This window comes from Hypanus sabinus, unplaced genomic scaffold (assembly GCF_030144855.1).
Source record: "Hypanus sabinus isolate sHypSab1 unplaced genomic scaffold, sHypSab1.hap1 scaffold_293, whole genome shotgun sequence".
NCBI lineage: Eukaryota > Metazoa > Chordata > Chondrichthyes > Myliobatiformes > Dasyatidae > Hypanus > Hypanus sabinus.
The window spans coordinates 439,413-459,155 of record NW_026781079.1 but is presented as its reverse complement, the minus strand read 5'-3'; the positions used below and the strand labels follow the sequence as shown (position 1 = coordinate 459,155).

At 43.8% G+C, this 19,743-nt stretch overlaps 1 protein-coding gene across 1 annotated transcript in view; it reads left to right on the top strand.

Moving 5' to 3' along the window:
* Positions 1-4,118: 4,118 nt before the first annotated feature.
* LOC132388287 (uncharacterized) overlaps positions 4,119-19,743 on the top strand; it is a 68,582-nt gene continuing 52,957 nt past the window's right edge. The window contains exons 1-4 of the mRNA XM_059960625.1: positions 4,119-4,206; positions 10,467-10,571; positions 15,446-15,562; positions 18,424-18,528. Coding sequence (XP_059816608.1) covers positions 4,119-4,206; positions 10,467-10,571; positions 15,446-15,562; positions 18,424-18,528 — 415 coding nt within the window. The remainder of the gene's footprint in view (positions 4,207-10,466; positions 10,572-15,445; positions 15,563-18,423; positions 18,529-19,743) is intronic.

Sequence of the window (19,743 nt, the reverse complement as noted above, 5' to 3'; positions counted from 1 at the left end):
AGAGCACTTTCTTGGAGTTAGAAATTATACTTGGACTAATAAATCTATCACATACATGTCTAGACTAGATTACTGGTTACTATCCGATACCTTAAGAAATAATCATGTCACTTTTAATTTTTTTCCCTCACCTTTAACAGATCATAAAGCTATCCATATACAAATTGCATTATCTTCAGCTGAATCCAATTTTAAATCTTATTGGAAATTAAATAATTCCATTTTGGGCATGAAGTTGTCTCTTTGCACATTAAAAAGCTGGCAACCAGCTTTTTACATAAAGCGATGGTAGAGAATAATTTCTCTACAATTTGGGAACTTTTAAAATTTGAATCTGCCAAATTCTTTAGGGAATACAGTAGTGATTTGGTAAAGAAAAGAAAATTGGAAGAACAATCATTGATCTCAAAGATTGCACATTTATGTGAATTGTTTCCAGATAACCTTTCCGGAAAAGATAAAGAGGAGCTGGCTTTGTTAAAGGATAAGTTAAACCATCTTTATCTTATAATGGCAGAAGGTGCATATATGAGATCCAGAAAACGGTGGTTGGAAGAGGGTGAACAGAGTACAGCTTATTTCTTTCATTTAGAAAAGCAGTGTTGCCAATTCAATTCCATTCATCAGTTTAATATTGATGATGTGATTACAGAAGAGTCTAAAAATAGCAAAGTATTGTTCTGCTCTTTATAGTAAACTACATAGCTCAAAGTATAGTGAAGCATCCACACTGCATTTCATGAATGATATTAATATTCTTAGGAACCTGTCCAATGATCAGAAAGACCTGTGTGATGCTCTTATTACCCTGGGAGAGGTTAAGGCTGCCATTTCAAACTAAAAATATAATAAGTCGTTGGGTGTGGACAGTCTGACTGCAGAATATTATAAGATGCTTTCAGACACCTTTAATCCCTTTTTACTAAAATTGCTTTGAGAATGTATTGATAAAGAATGTCTTCCCACTTCTTTAACACATGACCTTATTACTTTAATTCCTAAACCAAGAAAAGATAAATTAGTTTTCGATAATTGGCGTCTTATTTGCCTTCTCAATACTGATGATAAAATTCTGGCCCAAATCTTTGCTAACAGAATGAAAGTAGTTTTACCATTGATTAATGATGTGTTACGTACCCCGTATCTGGGTTAACAGACCAGCAGAAATGGAATGATACGTTGGAGTCTGGTGGTACTGTAACTATAGGTGTTTATTAGTAAACTAAGCAATACAGTATCAAAAATACCAATATAAAACAGGTCAGCAATGATAAATACAGAAGTGTAGGAATAAGAATCAAAACCAAGCTCTATCAAAGTCTTGGGGTAAATGAATTGTCATAAGAGAATATAGAGTTCAGTTCAGTTCGTGCTGACGTAGTTGTTGTTGTGTTGCAAAGTTAGAGAGAGAGAGAGAGAGATGAGCAGTTGCAGCAGGCAAACCTTCCGTCGTCTTCTCGTTCCGTTGTACCGTTGAGGTCACCAATTTTGACCCTTCCATTGCAGGCTAGACCGTCCTTCAGTGATGGACTCTTCACCCAGGCAAGGGCGGACACACACACACGTCCCCACTGGTCTGCCTTCATCCACCGTGCTCCGGACCGATTCTCCTGAACCGATCCTCCAGGCCCCCCACCCCTTCCTGTGGGTGCACAACACTCTTTCAGTGTCCACTGGTGTGTCTGAGGGTGTCTCCACAGACCTGTCTTTTATCCCCCCTTTCATGGGGTATCAGCCATCCATCAACTGATCATGTCCATGTCCATCAAACTAGGCCACTCCCTGCTGTCTCAGCAAGAATGTTAATGAGCAAAGGAGTGTTATTGCAGCAAATGGTAAACAATCAGTGAAGAAGCCATAATACATAAATCATCCGTGTCTCTCTCTCTCTCTTATCTGTGCCAGATGCCTCTCCCTCTGTTCTTCATCTCTCTCTCTCATTAGCAGCATAGTTCCCGGGGGGGGGGGGGTTGGGGGGTCAGCTCTGGACCCCATTTCCATCTGGTTTGTTCAGCACACATAACAGATGAAAGACAGTCAGGTTTCATGAAGGGTTGTCGTATCTCTAACAACGTCAGAGTAGTTTTAGGTCTTATTGATTATTCTCATCTTGTTCAAAATGATAGTTTTATGCTGTTTTTATATTTCTGCAAAGCTTTTGACACTATTCAGCATCAGTTTATCTTCACTGCTGTTGGTAGATTTGGGTTTGGTCCATTTTTTTTAAGGCTGTTAAGGCTTTGAACACAAACGCTAATAGTTCTATAAAGTCGAAGTTGGGGACTTCCCCGAGGTTTGATGTGAGTGGGGGGAGTGAGACAAGGTTGTCCTATCTCACCTTATTTATTCCTTATATGTGCACAGTTTATATCTGCACCATCAAGTCTAGTCCTCTAAAGGGCATTTCCTGTGCAAATTCCAATTTTCTAATTAGTCAGGTTGCAGATGATAGGACTCTTTTTTTAAAAAAGTGATAATTCGGAAATCCCATTGGCTTTAAACTGTGTTTCTACTTTTTTTTTCCAAAGCCTCGGGCCTCTGTTTAAATATTCACAAATGTGAATTGTTTCCTCTTAAAGGTTGCACTCAATCTATAATTAATAATATTCCAGTAAAAGAGAAAGTTACATATTTGGGGATATCTATCGTTAAAAACCAATATTTAAGGTATGTGGCTAATTTTCAACCTCTCCTGGACAAAGCAAAGATAAGATTAAACCAGTGGCTTCAAAGGGACTTATCTTTGAGAGGCCGGGTTCTGCTTTGTAAAGCAGAAGGTGTTTCCAGGTTTATATATATAGCTCTCCTCTCACGGGTCGATTAAAAAATCTGTAAATTGATAGACACCATGCTGTTTAGCTTTTTTTGGAAAAACAATGTTCATTATATAAAAAAATCTGCTGTCATGAATAGTTATGACGGGGGGGGGGGGTACTAAATTTTCTTGATTTTGACAGTCTGAATAATACCTTTAAAATGATTTGGATTAAACAATTTTTACGTAATCCTACTTTTTTTTTATCCACCTTAGAATTTCCTGTGACTCCAAAAGAATTTGCTCCTGTTATGGATGCAATTCCCTCTGGTGTCATTATTTTGTTTAGAAATACATCATATTTGGTAGTTGAATTACCCAACTTAGATCCATCCAGCACAGCTGTAGGAAAGATTTGATTTCCTCCATCTTTTAAAAAAAATAATAAGACCCTAAGACAAGACAAAGGAGCAGAATTCTGCCATTCGGCCCGTCGAGTCTGCTCCGCCATTTCATCATGAGCTGATCCAATCAAAATATAAAGAAATTGCATTTAAAATTATACATAGATATTATCCAACCAATGTTTATTTGAGAAGGTTTAATTCTGATATTGAAACTAACTGTTCTTTTTGTGGTTTATATCCAGAGGATTTATTTCATCTGTTTTGAGATTGTGAATATGTTAAAACATTTTGGGTTGATGTTTGTCAATTTACAGATCAAAATATTAATGTGGATTTTAATTTTTGTTTTGAAAATGACTTATTTGGGTTTACTAATAATACCAAATCTCATAGGGATCATTTCTTTATCATAAATCTTTTGTTAATTTACAGCAAATTTTATATCCATAAATGCAGCAATAGGAAACCTTCAATTATATTTTTACGTCAGACTTCAAACTATACGTTAATATCTGAAAACTTTCCATAAATTGAAAGCTGTAAAGACTACAGATCTGTCAGCGTTTCGGGTAATCTCTGTAAATGATTCTGTTTTGTGACTCCTTTTAGGTATAGTTCCTTCTGTCCAACAGTATTTAGAGTGGAGTTTCTTGTTTATTTGTATATTTAAATTTGATATTTGCTGCTGCCTATGTGTGATTCCCTGGCTTTGTTAGCATAAGTTTAGTGCTTCTGTTTGTGTTCAATAAAAATTAAAAAAATGAAAAACAACCTTACGTCAGACAGCTGGGCGGCGGTCGAAATGTCGGCGCACGCGCCCAACTGTCAACAGCCGCGGAAGGCGCTACTCTACTCCCATTGGTTCGACTGGATGTCGATCAGGGATTGCAACAGACGCGGAAGGCGCTACTCTACTCCCATTGGTTCGACTGGATGTCGATCAGGGATTGTACGCAATGGCGGAGATGAATTCCGCGTCAGTCCCGCTGGCCCCGCCTTCCGACCGCCGTCAACTCGCTGTAGACAAACCCGGACGTGTCACCCGTGAGTGAAAGGCGAAAATTTGCAGCAAGTATGAGGTAGGTTTTAGAGTCAAAGTGCGAATATATGAAGCCAGGTCTTGTATTAGGTTGGTGGGTGTGGGGAGAGTGGCTGAAACGGTGGTATAGGGACGGGACGGGGGAGGCGATGTCCCGTTTGGCTCCATCCGTCGGCCATTTTTTGCAGGGCCCTGTGGCGATTTTTAATTAAACCAGGTTTGGGAATTGGGACCTGAACCCCGCCTGGGCTCTCTTCACCACCCCTCGGAGTAGGTGGTGCTCATGCAGCTTCCTGACAGTCGCCGTCAACACAGAAGGTGAAAGGGGTGTGGAGCAGGCGAGGAAGAGATGAGCGGTGGGCTAGGGGGTAGGAAAGGGGTAAGGGAGCCTAGGGAAGAGGGAGGAGGAGAGGACCAGAGGGAAGGGGTAAAGGAGGGTAGGAAAGAGAGGAGAAGGTAGTGGAGGAAGGAGGGAGAATTGAGAGAAGGTAGGGGTTAGGGAGATGGGGAAGGGAAGAGGAGAAAAAGGGGAGGTCTAAGGAGGGAAGAGGTAAAGGAGAGTAGAAGAGAGGGTAGTGGATGGGGAGGGGAAGTGAGAAGGGAGGGTAAGAGTAGGGGGAAGATGGAGGAAGAGGAAAGGGGGAAATCAAGGGGAAGGGAAAGCAAAGGGGAAAGGAAACACAAAGTACACTGCAGATGCAGTGGTCAAATCAACAGGTACAAGCAAGCTGGATGAACTTAGCAGGTCGGGCAGCATCCGTGGAAACGAGCAGCCAATATTTCAGGCTGAGACCCTTTATCCTGACGAGCACTCCTCCTCTCCTACCTCTCTAATCAGCTCGACAGTCTTATGGGACTGTCGAGACCACAAGCAATCATGTCTTGGGACTGGCCACCCCCAGCTATCTGGTCCGTTCTTAACTGATCCTGCTCAGCCGCCTGAATGACCCCTCTGTGCTGCAGAATCCTAAACATTGCTGCTGCAGAGACCAGAGCTCCATTTAACTGATCATTTAACTTCTAAGACCCATTGTCTGCACCAGTGATGATTTTGTGTGGCATATTAAAGGACCTGAATTCTTATGCAATCAGTTATTTTATGTTTTTATCTCAATAGTTTTGTAGAGATCAGCTTTCACTTTGGAACAAAAACCTTTTTCTGTTGATTGGTGTGAAAGAAAGCCAAATTAAACCTGCAGTGATTCAGTGTTCTAAAACAATAAAAACATCCATGGGGAGTTAAATACTTCTTAAAGGCAGTATAACCAGGGTATCCTGGACTTTTTGCACAGTACTGTAATAACTTTATGTATTGTGCTGTAATGCTGTTGCTGCTTCCAGTAAAAACAAATTTCATGACATGTGAGTGATGATAAACCTATTTCTGATATGGGTCTCTGTTGTGGACAAAGGGGCAATGAGAGGGGGATATTGGTTGGGAACGGGAAGCACAATAGCATCAGATGGTCTGTCTGCACCTGTTTCACCCGCCCCTGGCAGTCCTTCTCTGCCACCTGTCCCACCCTGCTCTCGTGTGGTGTTCACCTCTCGCCGTTGCGAAGATCCTTTGCTCCCACCAGATTCAGAAACTCAGAAGTTTTGATTTTCTCCTTTGGATGGTTAATGTGCTTCATTGACTGTGCTGGGAAAATTAGGACTGCAGTGGTGGGTTGGGTCTGGCCTGAGATGGACTGGACGGCAGCCATCACTTTAACTTGGCTTTTCCGTTCTTGGACATTGGTATTTCCATACCAGGACACAGTGTAACCAGTCAGGACTTCCTCCACTTTCGGCACAGATACATCACAGGGATGTGTGCTTAGTCTCCCTACTTTACGTGCTTTGCACCTATGACTGTGCGGTCTAAGCACAGCTCCAACACCATATTCCAGTTTACTGGTGGCACCACTGTTGCAGGCCGATTCAAATGTTGTGACAAATTAGCATAGGGAGGGGGTGTGAAAAATGTGGCTGAGTGTGTATAGCATCCGTCGGTCTCGATAGACCATGGATCTGTGCCTGGAGTTTCCAGGGCACAGGCCTGGGCAGGGTTGTATGGGAGACTGGCAGTTGCCTTCCCCTCTCCACACCACCGATGTTAATAGACAGTAGGTGGAGAAGTAGACCATTCGGCCCTTCGAGCTTGGACTGCCATTTTGAGATAATGGCTGATCAACTACTATCAATACCCGGTTCCTGCCTTGTCCACATATCCCTTGATTCCCCTATCCGTAAGATACCTATCTAGCTCCTTCTTGAAAGCATCCAGAGAATTGGCCTCCACTACCTTCCAGGCAGTGCATTCCAGACTCCCACAACTCTCTGGGAGAAGTTTTTCCTTAACTCTGTCCTAAATGACCTATCCTTTATTCTCAAACCATGCCCTCTGGTACTGGACTCTCCCAGCATCTGGAACATATTTCCTGCCTCTATCTTGTCCAATCCCTTATATGTTGCAATCAGATCCTCTCTCAATCTCCTTAATTCCAGTGTGTGCAAGCCCAGTCTCTCTAACCTCTCTGTGTAAGACAGTCCAGACATCCCAGGAATTAAACTCGTGAATCCATGCTGCACTTCCTCATGATGTCCTTCCTTAACCCTGGAGACCAAAACTATACAATCTGGGAGATTGCTTGTGTCTTCCTTAGTGAAAACAGATCTAAAGTACTCATTAAATTCTTCTGCTATTTCTGTTTCCCATAACAATTTCACCCAATTCATTCTTCAAGTGCCCAACATTGTTCTTAATTATCTTCTTTCTCTTCACATACCTAAAAAAGCTTTTGTTATCTTCCTTTATATTCCTGGCTAGCTTGCGTTTGTACCTCATGTTTTCTCCCCTTATTGTCTTTTTAGTTAAGTTCTGTTGTTCCTTAAAAACTTCCCAATCATCTGTCCTCCCACTCACCTTAGCTCTGTCATACTTCCTTTTTTTTAATGCTATGCAATCTCTGACTTCCTTTGTCAACCACTGTGGCCCCTTTCCCCCCTTTGAATTCTGCCTTCTCTGGGGGATGAACTGATTTTGCACCTTGTGCATTATTCCCAAGAATACCTGCCATTGCTGTTCCTCTGTCTTTTCTGCTAGGATATCCGTCCAGTCAACTTTGGCCAGCTCCTCCCTCATGGCTCCATAGCTTCCCCTGTTCAACTGCAACACTGACACCTCCGAGCTGCCCTTATCCTTTTCAAATTGCAGATAAAAACTTATTATATTATGATCACTACCTCCTAATGGCTCCCTTACTGCAAGATCGCTTGTTCATTACATAACACTAAATCCAGAATAGTCTTGCCACATGCCAATGTTAACTCCCTTTTCAACTTGCACCCAATATCCATGCTACTGTTTGGTGGCCTGTAGACTACACCCATTTGAATCCTTTTGCCCTTACTGTTCCTCAGTTCTATCCACATAGACTTTACTTCTTCTGACCCTATGTCCCCCCTTGCAAAGGACTGAATCTCATTCCTCACCAACAGGCCACCCCACCCCCTCTGCCCACATTTCTGTCCCTACGATAGCATGTATACCCTTGAACATTCACTTCCCAGGTCTGATCTCCCTGCAGCCATGTCTCTGTTATCCCAACAACATCATAGTTACCCATTGGCACCTGGGCTTCAAGCTCATCCGCCTTATTTCTGACACTTTGTGCATTCAGATATAGAATTTTTAGCCCATTTCTCCTCTCTCTTTGAATCGCTGCCTATTGTGCTTAACCCAGCTCCCCGATCTCCCATTGGGCTATACGCCCCTCGAATTTTGTTGTCCTTTCTAAATGTACTTATTCTTTCAACACATTTAACTCCATGTTCCGTCAGACCATCCCTCTGTACATGTGTCCTCCTTATCACTTGTTCCGACTCACCTTTCTCTACGACGCACTTAATATTCTGAAACTGTGTAGTCCCCACCTGTCCTTTATTCTTCCTCTTGCTGTCCTCTCTCACATTCTGGATCCCCGCCCCCTGCAAATTTAGTTTAAACCCCTCCAAGAAGCACTAGCAAACTTCCATGCAAGAATGTTAGTACCGCTCCAGTTCAGGTGTAAACCGTCCCTTCGCAACAGATCCCACCTTCCCTGGAACAAACCCCAATTATCTACAAACCTGAAGCCCTCCCTCCTGCACCATCCTCTCAGCTACGTATTAATCTTTATAATCTTTCTGTTCCTTACCTCACTGGCACGTGGCACAGGTAGCAAACCAGAGATTGTCACACTGGGGGTCTTGTTCTTCAGCTTCACACCTAACTCCCTGAACTCCCTACGCAGGACCCCCTCACTCATCCTACCCACGTCATTGGTCCCTACATGGACCAGAACATCTGGATTCTGGCTCTCCCTCTCGAGAATAACCTGCACCCGATCTGAGATGTCTCGGACCTCGACACCAGGGAAGCAACATACCATCCGAGACTCCCGATCTTCCCCACAAAATCTCCTATCCACCCCCCTGACTATAGAATCTCCTATCAATACCGCTCTCTTCTCTTCCCTCCTCCCCTTCCTAGTCGAGGGTCCAACCTCAGTGCCAGAGACAGGACCACTGCAGCTTGTTCCTGGTAGGTTATCCCCACCAACAGTATCCAAAACGGTATACTTATTGTTGATGGGAATGGCCACTCTGCTCCCCCTGCCTCTCTTGACTGTCACCCATTTGCCTACCTCCTGACTTTTCGATGTGACTACCTCCTGATAACTGTTCTCTATCTCTGCCTCTGCCTCCCGAATGATCCGTAGTTCATCCAGCTCCTGCTCCAATTCCCTAACTCGGTCTGATAGGAGCTGCAGCTGGACGCACCTATTGCAGGTGTGGTCATCAGGGACAACTGTGTTGACCCTGATCTCCCACATACTGCACACGGAGCACACCACTGCTCTAACTGTCTCCCCCATTACCTGATCCTAGATTAGTCAGAATAAATGAAAAATAGGCTACTTGCCGAAGTCCTCTTGCGCCGAAGGCCGCTGAGCCAAAGCCCAGCACTCTGCTCCTGCGCACTCCGCTGCCCTGCCCGCTCCTGAAAGTGGGCCGCTTTTTAAAGCCCGCGCTCGCCGCTGACGTCACCCACGCTTGCACAGCTTTACCTTCCTCCTCAGGTACTCTCCAGGTAGGTCCGAGATGTTGTCCGAGGGAAGGGCACTAGGACCCAAGCAGCTTGGCACCGGTGACGTTGCAGAGCAATGTGTGGTTAAGTGCCTTGCTCAAGGACACAAACACGCTGCCTCAGCTGAGGCTCGAACCAGTGACCTTCAGGTTACTAGTCTGATGCCTTGCCCACTCGGCCACGCGACAACACGTGGCTGAGTGGCATCATGACAACACCCTCAAACCCAATGTCAATAAGACCAAGAAATTGGTGGTGGAGTTCAGGAGAGGGAAACCCAGTGGTCCATGAGCTGATCTTCATTGGAGGTTCAAAGTTAGAGAGATGAGCAGCTTTCAATGACGGGGTGTTACTATCTCAGAGGACCATCCAAGCATGTAGTTGCAATTGTGCAGAAAGCGTGGCAGACACTCTACTTCCTTGGGGAGTCTGCAGAGATTTGGCATCCCATTAAGAACTTCTGTGGCTGTATGGTATTTACTGGCTGCAACACGACTTGGTATGGAAACACCAATGCTTTCGAACGGAAGCCCCACTTGTATCTCCTTCTGGTGACTCGGATGAGAAGCGAGCATAGCTTGGGAGGTGAGAGTCTTTCATGGGCGCTGCTTTCTTGTGGCAAGGCCCAGTAGTGGAGATGGCTTTGCCTGTGAAGAACCAGACTGTCTCCATCACGTTTTCATTGGCTTCTCCATTCTTGGACGTTGGTGTTCCCATCCAGGCCATAATGCAACCAGTCACGTTACTACCACTGGGCATCTGCAGAACTTTGGCAAATTTTTAGACGGTTTGGCGAATCTGTGCAAACGTCAATGGAATCAGACCTGTTGTGCCTTGTTTTCGATGGCACTGACATGCTGGACCCAGAACAGAGCCTCTGAAATTATAACTCCAATCAATTTGAAGTGACCGACCATCTCACCTCTGACCCATTAATGACTGATGAAGCAGTGAATTGCAGGGCAACCTGCAACTGGTACTGATCCCGAACCAGCCCTTGTGGCATCAGTGAGAAGAGAGTGGGCATTTGATGATGGATGCTGTTTTGTGGAGATCGCGCACCATGTAGATGTACTCAGCGGGCCGGAGGGCCTTCTTTATCAGTGTTTGCCATTTCTGTTTTGTCTTTAATTTGGTTTTGTATTGTTACAGGGAGTGACGGAAGTGAGAAGGGTGGAAACTCCAGTCAACCCAAGAATGCCGGCGCGACGGCTAAGCAAGATGTTCAGTCCTCAGGTACCAGTGAACATCTGGAGAGTGAGCTTTCTGTTCTGTTCTCAGTGTTAACCAGACCCAGTCACTGTTATGCATGTTAGTAGACTGAAAGTGTTGATTATTGCAACAAAATGTTGTTCAATTACATGCTCAGTGAAATGATGCTGTTCGGGGTGAGCATGTTTATTTGAAGGTCAGTTGTATTGCAGTAACCCTTGGGATTGTTTGAAAATGTACACAGTCATATCGATGAAGGGGGATTGCAGAGTCATGGAGTAATATAGCACAGAAACAGAGGATTCATTCTAACTTGCCCTCGGCAACCAAGATGCGCTCCTACGCGAATGCCATGTTTGGCTTTTTATCACTCTGCAATATTCTAAGCGAAACACAAATCCAGATATCCCTAAAATGTGCTTTTTGAACTTGTCTTGTATTTAACTCAACTTTACACCATCTGTGTCTGCACCATACTCTGATGTGCAAAGCTACACGTCTGTCCCTTTTAAATATTGTCACCCTCTTACCTTGAACCTATGCTGTCTGGTTTCTGAGAGGCGTACACTTGAAGGGGGTGGTGATGGGAGGAGGGAAGTGTGCATTCACAGTTATAATACCCATTCTGATTTTGAATACCCCAATTAGCTATCCTTTCAATTTCGTACTCACTGGGGAGTAAACTCCAAACCTGCACGATGTCTCACTGTATGTCAGACCCCAGAATTTCTTTGCACTGTTTGCAGTTGAATGACATCTTTCCTGTGAGGAAAACTGTACACAATACTCAATGTATGGCCACACCAACATCCTGAGGTATGGGAACATTACGTTCCATCACCGAAATTCAGTGACCTGACTGATACAGATCGGTGTGTCAAGTGCCACTGTCAGCATCCGGTTGATCTGAGACATCACATTACTCCAGATGTTTCCCTGTTATGCCTCTTGCAGTGAACTGTTTATCTCTACTGTTATCTTCCTGTTCCACAACACTCTGCAGGACCTACCCTTTACGATGGAAGTGCAATACTCCTCACCTAAATGGATTGAATGCCACTGACAATCCGCAAACCACAGAACGAGTTGATCCAAATGCCCCCATAATTTTTGACAACTTTCTTCACTGTTTACCAGAGCACCTAATTTGTTATCATCTGCAAACTTACTAAGCGCAACGGATGCATTTTCTTCAAAATTGTTTGTATGAATAGTGTTGTATCCTGATGCTTTTGGCAATCCTAAAGTCAAGATTGAGGCATAAAGTTGTTTAAATATAGAAATCTACAGCACATTACAGGCCCTTCGACCCACAATGTTGTCGGTCATGCAATCTACACTAGAAACAGCCCAGAATTTCCCAAGTGTCTAGCCCTCTATTTTCCGATGCTCTATGTACCTGTCTAAGAGACTCTTAAAAGAGCCCATTGGATCCATCTTCATGTACCTACCACTGTTGTTTCAGTTTACTGAGGTTTAGAAGAGCAAAAAAGAGGTAACCAAAGACTCAAAGGACAGAGAGAGAGAGACAAAAAAGTACCATGTTCCTCCAGCACATTACTGCTTAGTAAAAAAAATTCATTCCATTTTATCAACCAATAAGAAGGCTGATTCAATTAATTTCACTCTTATTTCTGAACCAAAAAGTCTCCATAAAAGTTGGGGCAATTGCCACTGTAATGCTAGAAAATTCACTGATGGATCACATGTACACTCAGTGGCCACATGCAAATGCTCATTAATGTAGGTATCTAATCAGCCAATCATGTGGCAGCAACTCAATGCATAAAACATGCAGACATGGTCAAGAGCAGGGTCAGCAACCTTTACCACTGAAGGAGCCACTTGGACCCGTTTCCCACAGAAAAGAAAACACTGGGAGCCGCAAAACCCGTTTGACATTTAAAATGAAATAACACTGCATACAACGTTTTGTTTTGCCTTTATGCTATGTATAAACAAACTATAATGTGTTGCATTTATGAAATTGATGAACTCCTGCAGAGAAAACGAAATTACATTTCTGCATGCAACAAAAACATTTTGAACTCCGAATAAAAGACGTTGGGTTGAAGGTTACTTTTAAGTAAAATACTCAACGTCTATTTGAGTCCTTCTTGAAGTTATGAAAAACGCCAAACTTAAATTTGCCGCCAGCAGCAAACCAAAAATAACGTCAGCCAGCTGTCAACCTGAAAAATAAAAGGACTATTTCACTGAACAATGAAAACATATGAATATACGTAAAATAATAGGCAATTAAAATATTTATCATACTTGGTCAGGTTGACTCACACCTGACAATGCAGTCGGATTCAGTAGGGATGGATCGATGCTTAGGGGAGTGACCGGGAAGGATAATGTGTTTTTTTCCTCTGTGAACTCACAGAAGCGTTTCCCAAACGATGTTTGCATTGCGATGATTGCAGAATGTAAATACTCCGAATTTATCATGTCGTGACCTTGTTTGAACTCTCTCAAATTGGGGAAGTGAGACAATGTGCCTTTCTGTAAATCTCTGGCAAGCACTGTCAACTTGCGCTCGAATGCCAAAACATCCTCCAACATGTGCAGGGCTGTACGTCCTTACCCCTGAAGAGCTGTGTTCAGCGTGTTCAGGTGCGCTGTCATGTCTACCATGAAGTGTAGCTTTTCCAGCCACTCTGGCTGTTCCAGCTCAGGAAAGGTGAGCCCTTTGCTGCCCAGGAAAGTTTTCACTTCTTCCAGACACGCGACAAAGCGTTTCAGCACCTCCCCTCTGGACAGCCAGCGATAAAAACACGTTGTAGCGGTGTGCTACACGCAGTCAGTAAACTGCAGTCAAAGATAGCTTTATTCAAACTAAACAGCCTTGCTTTTAAGCCTCCCTCAACCGGCCCCCCCCATGGGCGCGGATGCTGCAAAAGACACGTACTCACAAACCCCCGTAGGCTATCTCCCTTAGCCTGAACGCTGGCTAATTGTGAGCCGGTTCGGATGTGTCAGGAAATGGGTCGTCACAACGTCTTATTTAGATTGTACAAGATCACCATAATCTTCAAATTTAGAATTACATTTCAAAAACTAACAAACTAACATAAAATACATTTTAATTAAATACTGACCAATTATTTCCCAAAGCAACAGGGAGCCGCAGCACAGACGTAAAAGAGCCACATGTGGCTCCGGAGCCGCGGGTTGCCGACCCCCGGTCTAGAGGTTCATTTGCTCAATCCAAAGTGGGTGAGCTACAGTGGAAGGCCACACAGGTTGCTGATCAATTAGACACTGTATGTGGATGGTTGATGTCGACATAATCGGCTGAGGGGCCTGTTTCTCTGCAGCGTATCTCTTCCTTAATGAGAGAGAATACTTTTCAGACAGGTAATGACCAACTGTAGTTCACAGATCACATCGCTTCGTCTTCCTGAAACAAATCATCATCTAATCCTCATGTTACTATGCTGTTCATGCTGACAGTTCGGGTGTTGAATAACCCATTCCTGCCACGTGGAAAGGTGCCAATAGTGATGGGGATCTAGTGACTTCGGTCGTGTTACACGGGTGTATTAAAGTGGCTGAACACGGCAGAGCAGAAGTGGGTCCTTTGGCCCATCATGTCCATGCTAGAACAGTATTCTGCCTCACCCCACCAACCTACATCTCCAGAGCGATCGCATCCATGGACTTATCGAAGTTTCTATTAACTGTTCAATCCCAACCCGTAGCATCACTTTCCCTGGCGGCTCGTTCCACACTCTCATCATCTTTGGCATGAAGAAGTTCCCCCACGTGTTCCCCTGAAACAGTTCATCAGTAGTAACAGCAGGGTAGGGCTTCCTGAGAACCAGTAATGTGGGAAACAGGAGGTGATGGGAAATAAGACACACGAGCAGTATTAGGCCATTCGGCCCTTCGATTTTGATTTACCATTCCATCTTTGCTGATTGATTTTCCAGCTCATTCCCTTTCTCTTGCGTTCTCCCTGTTATGCTTGTTAATCTTACTTATCCAGAACCTATCAAGCGCTGTTGAAATGTTCCCAGTGACCTGGCCTCCACAGCCTTCCTCCAATGAATTCCATGGATTGGTCACCCATTGACTGAAAAAAAATCTTCTTTTCCTTTCTTCTGAAGGGTTATTTTTCTATTCTATTCCTACACACACAAAGTTCATGAGGCCGCTCTTTTGTGGCAACACTCAATCGAGGAGAGTTGATGAAAAGGCCTGTATCCATCACTTTTTGTTGGCTTTTCCATTCCCGGGCATTGGTCTTTCCAGAACAGACGGTGGTGAGGCCAGTTAGAGTGCTGTCCACTGTTCGTCTACAGAAGTTTGTCGAAGTGTCAGGTGACGTGCCGAATTTGCGCAAGTTTCAAATAATATAGGGATGCTCTTGTGCTGTCTTTGTTATTACGGTTCTGTGTTGCACCCAGGATCAGTCCTCTGAAGTTGTAATGCCAAAGATTTTGAACTTATCGACCACCTCCACCTCCAATCGCTTAAAGGCTACTGATCAATGTGTGGATTACAGGGAGATCTGCAGCTGGTAGGACCGTAAGACATAGGAGCAGAATTGCACAGTGTGGTCCATCAGGTCTGCTCCATCAGACCATCATGGCTGATTTAATATTCCCTCTCATTCCCATTCTTCTGCTTCTCCCTGTTCCCTTCATTGTTGTTACTAATCAAGAGCCAACTCTTCTGACAGCAGTGAAAAGACAGCATGGTCTGCATGTGGAGGGGGTATTTGCTGGATGCTGTTTTGTTGATGTAGCACCCCTTGTAGATATACTCACTGGTTGTGGGAGTGGCTTTCTTTCTCAGTGATTGCCACTTTTGTTTTCTTGGAATATGTCTCTGTACTTCTCTACTTTAATGTGCATCTGCATTGTTAACAGTGTAACAGACTGGCATAATCTTGTCTGGTTCCTCGACAGGGAAATGTTATGAATGGCCAATTAGCAGTCCACTTCTGCCCTGCCATGCTGTTCATTGTCATTCAGGAAGATGCGGAATTTTTGAGGACGATTTGAATGTCTGTTTCGGATTTTCAGGTTGGTAGAATAAAAGTAGTTTCAAAGGAAATAATGAATGCCTGATTGATTATTGCAGCAGAATATTGTTCAATTAAATGCTCAGTGAAATTATACCATTCAGAGTGAGCCTGTTCATTTAATGATCTGTTGTACCTGAGTAACCATTGGGATTGTTTGAAAGTGAATGTGGTCAAACAGATAGTCTGAATACAGAGTCACAGAGTGACGTAGCACAGAAACTGGCAATTCATTCTAACTTGTCCATGCCAGCTAATGCTAATACCTTGTTTTGGCAAGTGTTCCTCAGCACCTTTCTTATCTATTCACTTAGCCAAATGTCCCTAATATGTCTTTGTTGTACTTGTATCAATTCAGCTTAGCTCTATTAATATATCTTCACCTTCCACATGCAGAAGCTCCACCCAGGTCCCTTTTAATTGTTTCCACCCCTCACCTTCAGCCGATGCTGTCCAGTTTTTATGAAGCTTGCCCTGAGAGAGGGTGGTGATGGGGTAGCGATGTTTGCGGTCAGACGATTAATACCACTTACTGTTCTGAATACCTCTATTAGGATATCATTCAGTTTTCTGCCTCCAAGGAGTTGGTGCTTATCCTGCACAACCACTCCCTGTAAATCAGGCCCTGGAGTTTGTTTGCAATATCTGCAATTGAATGAAACCGTGTGACCAAAACTATGGTATGGCCTCAGCAACATCCAGTACTATTGGACATTATGATCCATCACCGAAATTCATTGATCTGGCTCTTTACCTCTGACTCCCCTTTCAGTGAAATATTTACCTGGACTCTTAGGTCTCCCTCTTACGGCCCACCCTTCACTATGAAATTGCCACCTTGATTCGACCTACCAAATGCATCTTGTTGGATCCCGATGCTTTTGCGATCCAAGCATCGAGAATGAGGCATAAAACGTATTGCTTGAGTTTGTTTTCTGAAGCATTGTAAGACCAAAGAAGAAGTGCCCAAAGACTGAAGTAAAAGAGACAAGAAAATGAACGTAATCTCCTGGAGGAGAATACTGATAACAAAGGTATCCATTCTATGTCGATAACCAATAGGATGGCAGATTCAAGAAATATGATACTTCCTATGATCAAAGTTTCCAGAAAAAGCAAAGGCAACTGAAAAATTCATTGAACAACCACGTGGACACACAGTGGCCACTTAATTAGTTACACCTGTCCATGTGCTCATTAATGTAGATATCTAATCTGCCTATCACATGGCAGTAACTCAATGCATAAAACATGTAGACATAATCAAGAGTTTCATTTGCTCAAACCAAAGTGGATGAGCTGCAGTGGAAGACCACACAGGTAGCTGATCAATTAGACACTGTATGTGGACGGTTGATGTCGACATAATCGGCTGAGTGGCCTGTTTCTCTGCAGCGTATCTCTTCCATCATGAGAGAGAATAGTTTGCAGACAGGTAATGAACAAGTGCAGTTCACAGATCACATCGCTTTGTCTTCCTGAAACAAATCATCATCTAATCCTGATGTTACTATGTTGTTCATGCTGACAGTTCGGGTGTTGAATAACCCATTCCTGCCACGTGGAAAGGTGCCAATAGTGATGGGGATCCAGTGACTTCGGTCGTGATACACGGGTGTGTTAAAGTCACTGAACATTGCAGAGCTGAAATGGGTGCTTTGGCCCATCAGCTCCATGCTGGAACAGTATTCTGCCTCACCCCACCAACCTTCACCTCTGGAGTGATCCCATCCACGTACTTATCCAAGCTTCTATTAGCTGTTCAAACCCAACTCGTAGCATCACTTCCCCAGACGGCTCGTTCCGCACTCTCATCACCCTCGGCATGAAGAAGTTCCCCCGCGTGTTCCCCTGAAACAGTTCATCAGTAGTAACTGCAGGGTAGGGCTTCCTGAGAACCAGTAACGTGGGAAACAGGAGGTGATGGGAAATAAGACACACGAGCAGAATTAGGCCATTCGGCCCTCTGATTTTGCTTCACCATTCCATCTTTACTGATTGATTTTCCTGCTCATCCCCATTCTCTTGCTCATCCCTGTTATGCTTGTTAATATTACTGATCCAGAACCTATCAAGCGCTGTTGAAATGTTCCCAGTGACCTGGCCTCCACAGCCTTCCTCCAATGAATTCCATGGATTGGTCACCCATTGACTGAAAAAAAAATCTTCTTTTCCTTTCTTCTGAAGGGTTATTTTTCTATTCTATTCCTACACACACAAAGTTCATGAGGCCGCTCTTTTGTGGCAACACTCAATCGAGGAGAGTTGATGAAAAGGCCTGTATCCATCACTTTTTGTTGGCTTTTCCATTCCCGGGCATTGGTCTTTCCAGAACAGACGGTTGTGCAACCAGTTAGAGTGCTGTCCACTGTTCGTCTACAGAAGTTTGTGGAAGTGTCAGGTGACGTGCCGAATTTGCGCAAGTTTCAAATAATATAGTGATGCTCTTGTGCTGTCTTTCCATCCAGGCCATAATGCAAACAGTTTTTAGACGGTATTGCGAATCTGTGCAAACGTCAACGGAATCAAATCTGTTGTTGTGCCTTTTTTTTGATGGCACTTACATGCTGGACCCGGGACAGATCCTCTGAAATTATAACTCCAGTAAATTTGAAGTGACCGACCATCTCACCTCTGACCCATTAATGACTGATGAAGCAGTGAATTGCAGGGCAACCTGCAACTGGTACTGATCCCGAATCAGCCCTTGTGGCATCAGTGAGAAGAGAGTGGGCATTTGATGATGGATGCTGTTTTGTGGAGATCGCGCACCATGTAGATGTACTCAGCGGGCCGGAGGGCCTTCTTTATCGGTGTTTGCCATTTCTGTTTTGTCTTTAATTTGGTTTTGTATTGTTACAGGGAGTGACGGAAGTGAGAAGGGTGGAAACTCCAGTCAACCCAAGAATGCCGGCGCGACGGCTAAGCAAGGTGTTCAGTCCTCAGGTACCAGTGAACATGTGGAGGGTGAGCTTTCTGTTCTGTTCTCAGTGTTAACCAGACCCATTCACTATTATGCATGTTAGTAGACTGAAAGTGTCGATTATTGCAACAGAATGTTGTTCAATTACATGCTCAGTGAAATGATGCTGTTCGGCGTGAGCATGTTTATCTAATGGTCAGTAGTATTGTAGTAACCCTTGGGGTTGTTTGAAAATGTACACAGTCATATAGATGAAGGGGGATTGCAGAGTCGTGGAGTAATACAGCACAGAATCAGAGGATTCATCCTAACTTGCCCGCGCCAACCAAGGTGCGAATGCCATGTTTGGCATATTATCACTCTGCAATATTCTAAGCGAAGCACAAATCCAGATATCCCTAAAATGTGCTTTTTGAACTCGTCTTGTATTTAACTCAACTTCACACCATCTGTGTCTGCACCACACTGTCATTTGCAAAGCTCCACCTCTGTCCCTTTTAAATGTTGTCACCCTCTCACCTTGAACCTATGCTGTCTGGTTTCTGAGAGGCGTACACTTGAAGGGGGTGGTGATGGGGGAGGGATGTGTGCATTCACAGTTAGAATACCCATTCTGATTTTGAATACCCCAAATAGCTCTCCTTTCAATTTCGTACTCACTGGGGAGTAAACTCCAAACCTGCACGATGTCTCACTGTATGTTAGACCCCAGAATTTCTTTACAATGTTTGCAGTTGAATGACGTCTTTCCTGTGAGCAAAACTGTACACAATACTCAGTGTTTGGGCCTCACCAACATCCTGAGCCATGGGAACATTACGTTCCATCATCAGAATTCACTGACTGATACAGGTCGGTGTGTCGTGTGCCTCTGTTAGCATCCGGTTTACCTGAGACATCACATTACACCAGATGTTTACCTGTTATGCCTCTTGCAGTGAACTGTTTATCTCTACTGTTGTCTTCCTGTTCCACAACACTCTGCAGGACCTACCCTTTACGATGGAAGTGCAATACTTCACACACAAATGGATTGAATGCCACTGACAATCCTCAAACCACAGAACTAGTTGATGCAAATGCCCCCATAATTTTTGACAACTTTCTTCACTGTTTACCAGAGCACCTAATTTGTTATCATCTGCAAACTTACTAAGCGCAATGGATGCATTTTCTTCAAAATTGTTTGTATAAATCGTGTTGCATCCTGATGCTTTTGGCAATCCTAAAGTCAAGATTGAGGCATAAAAGTTATTTAA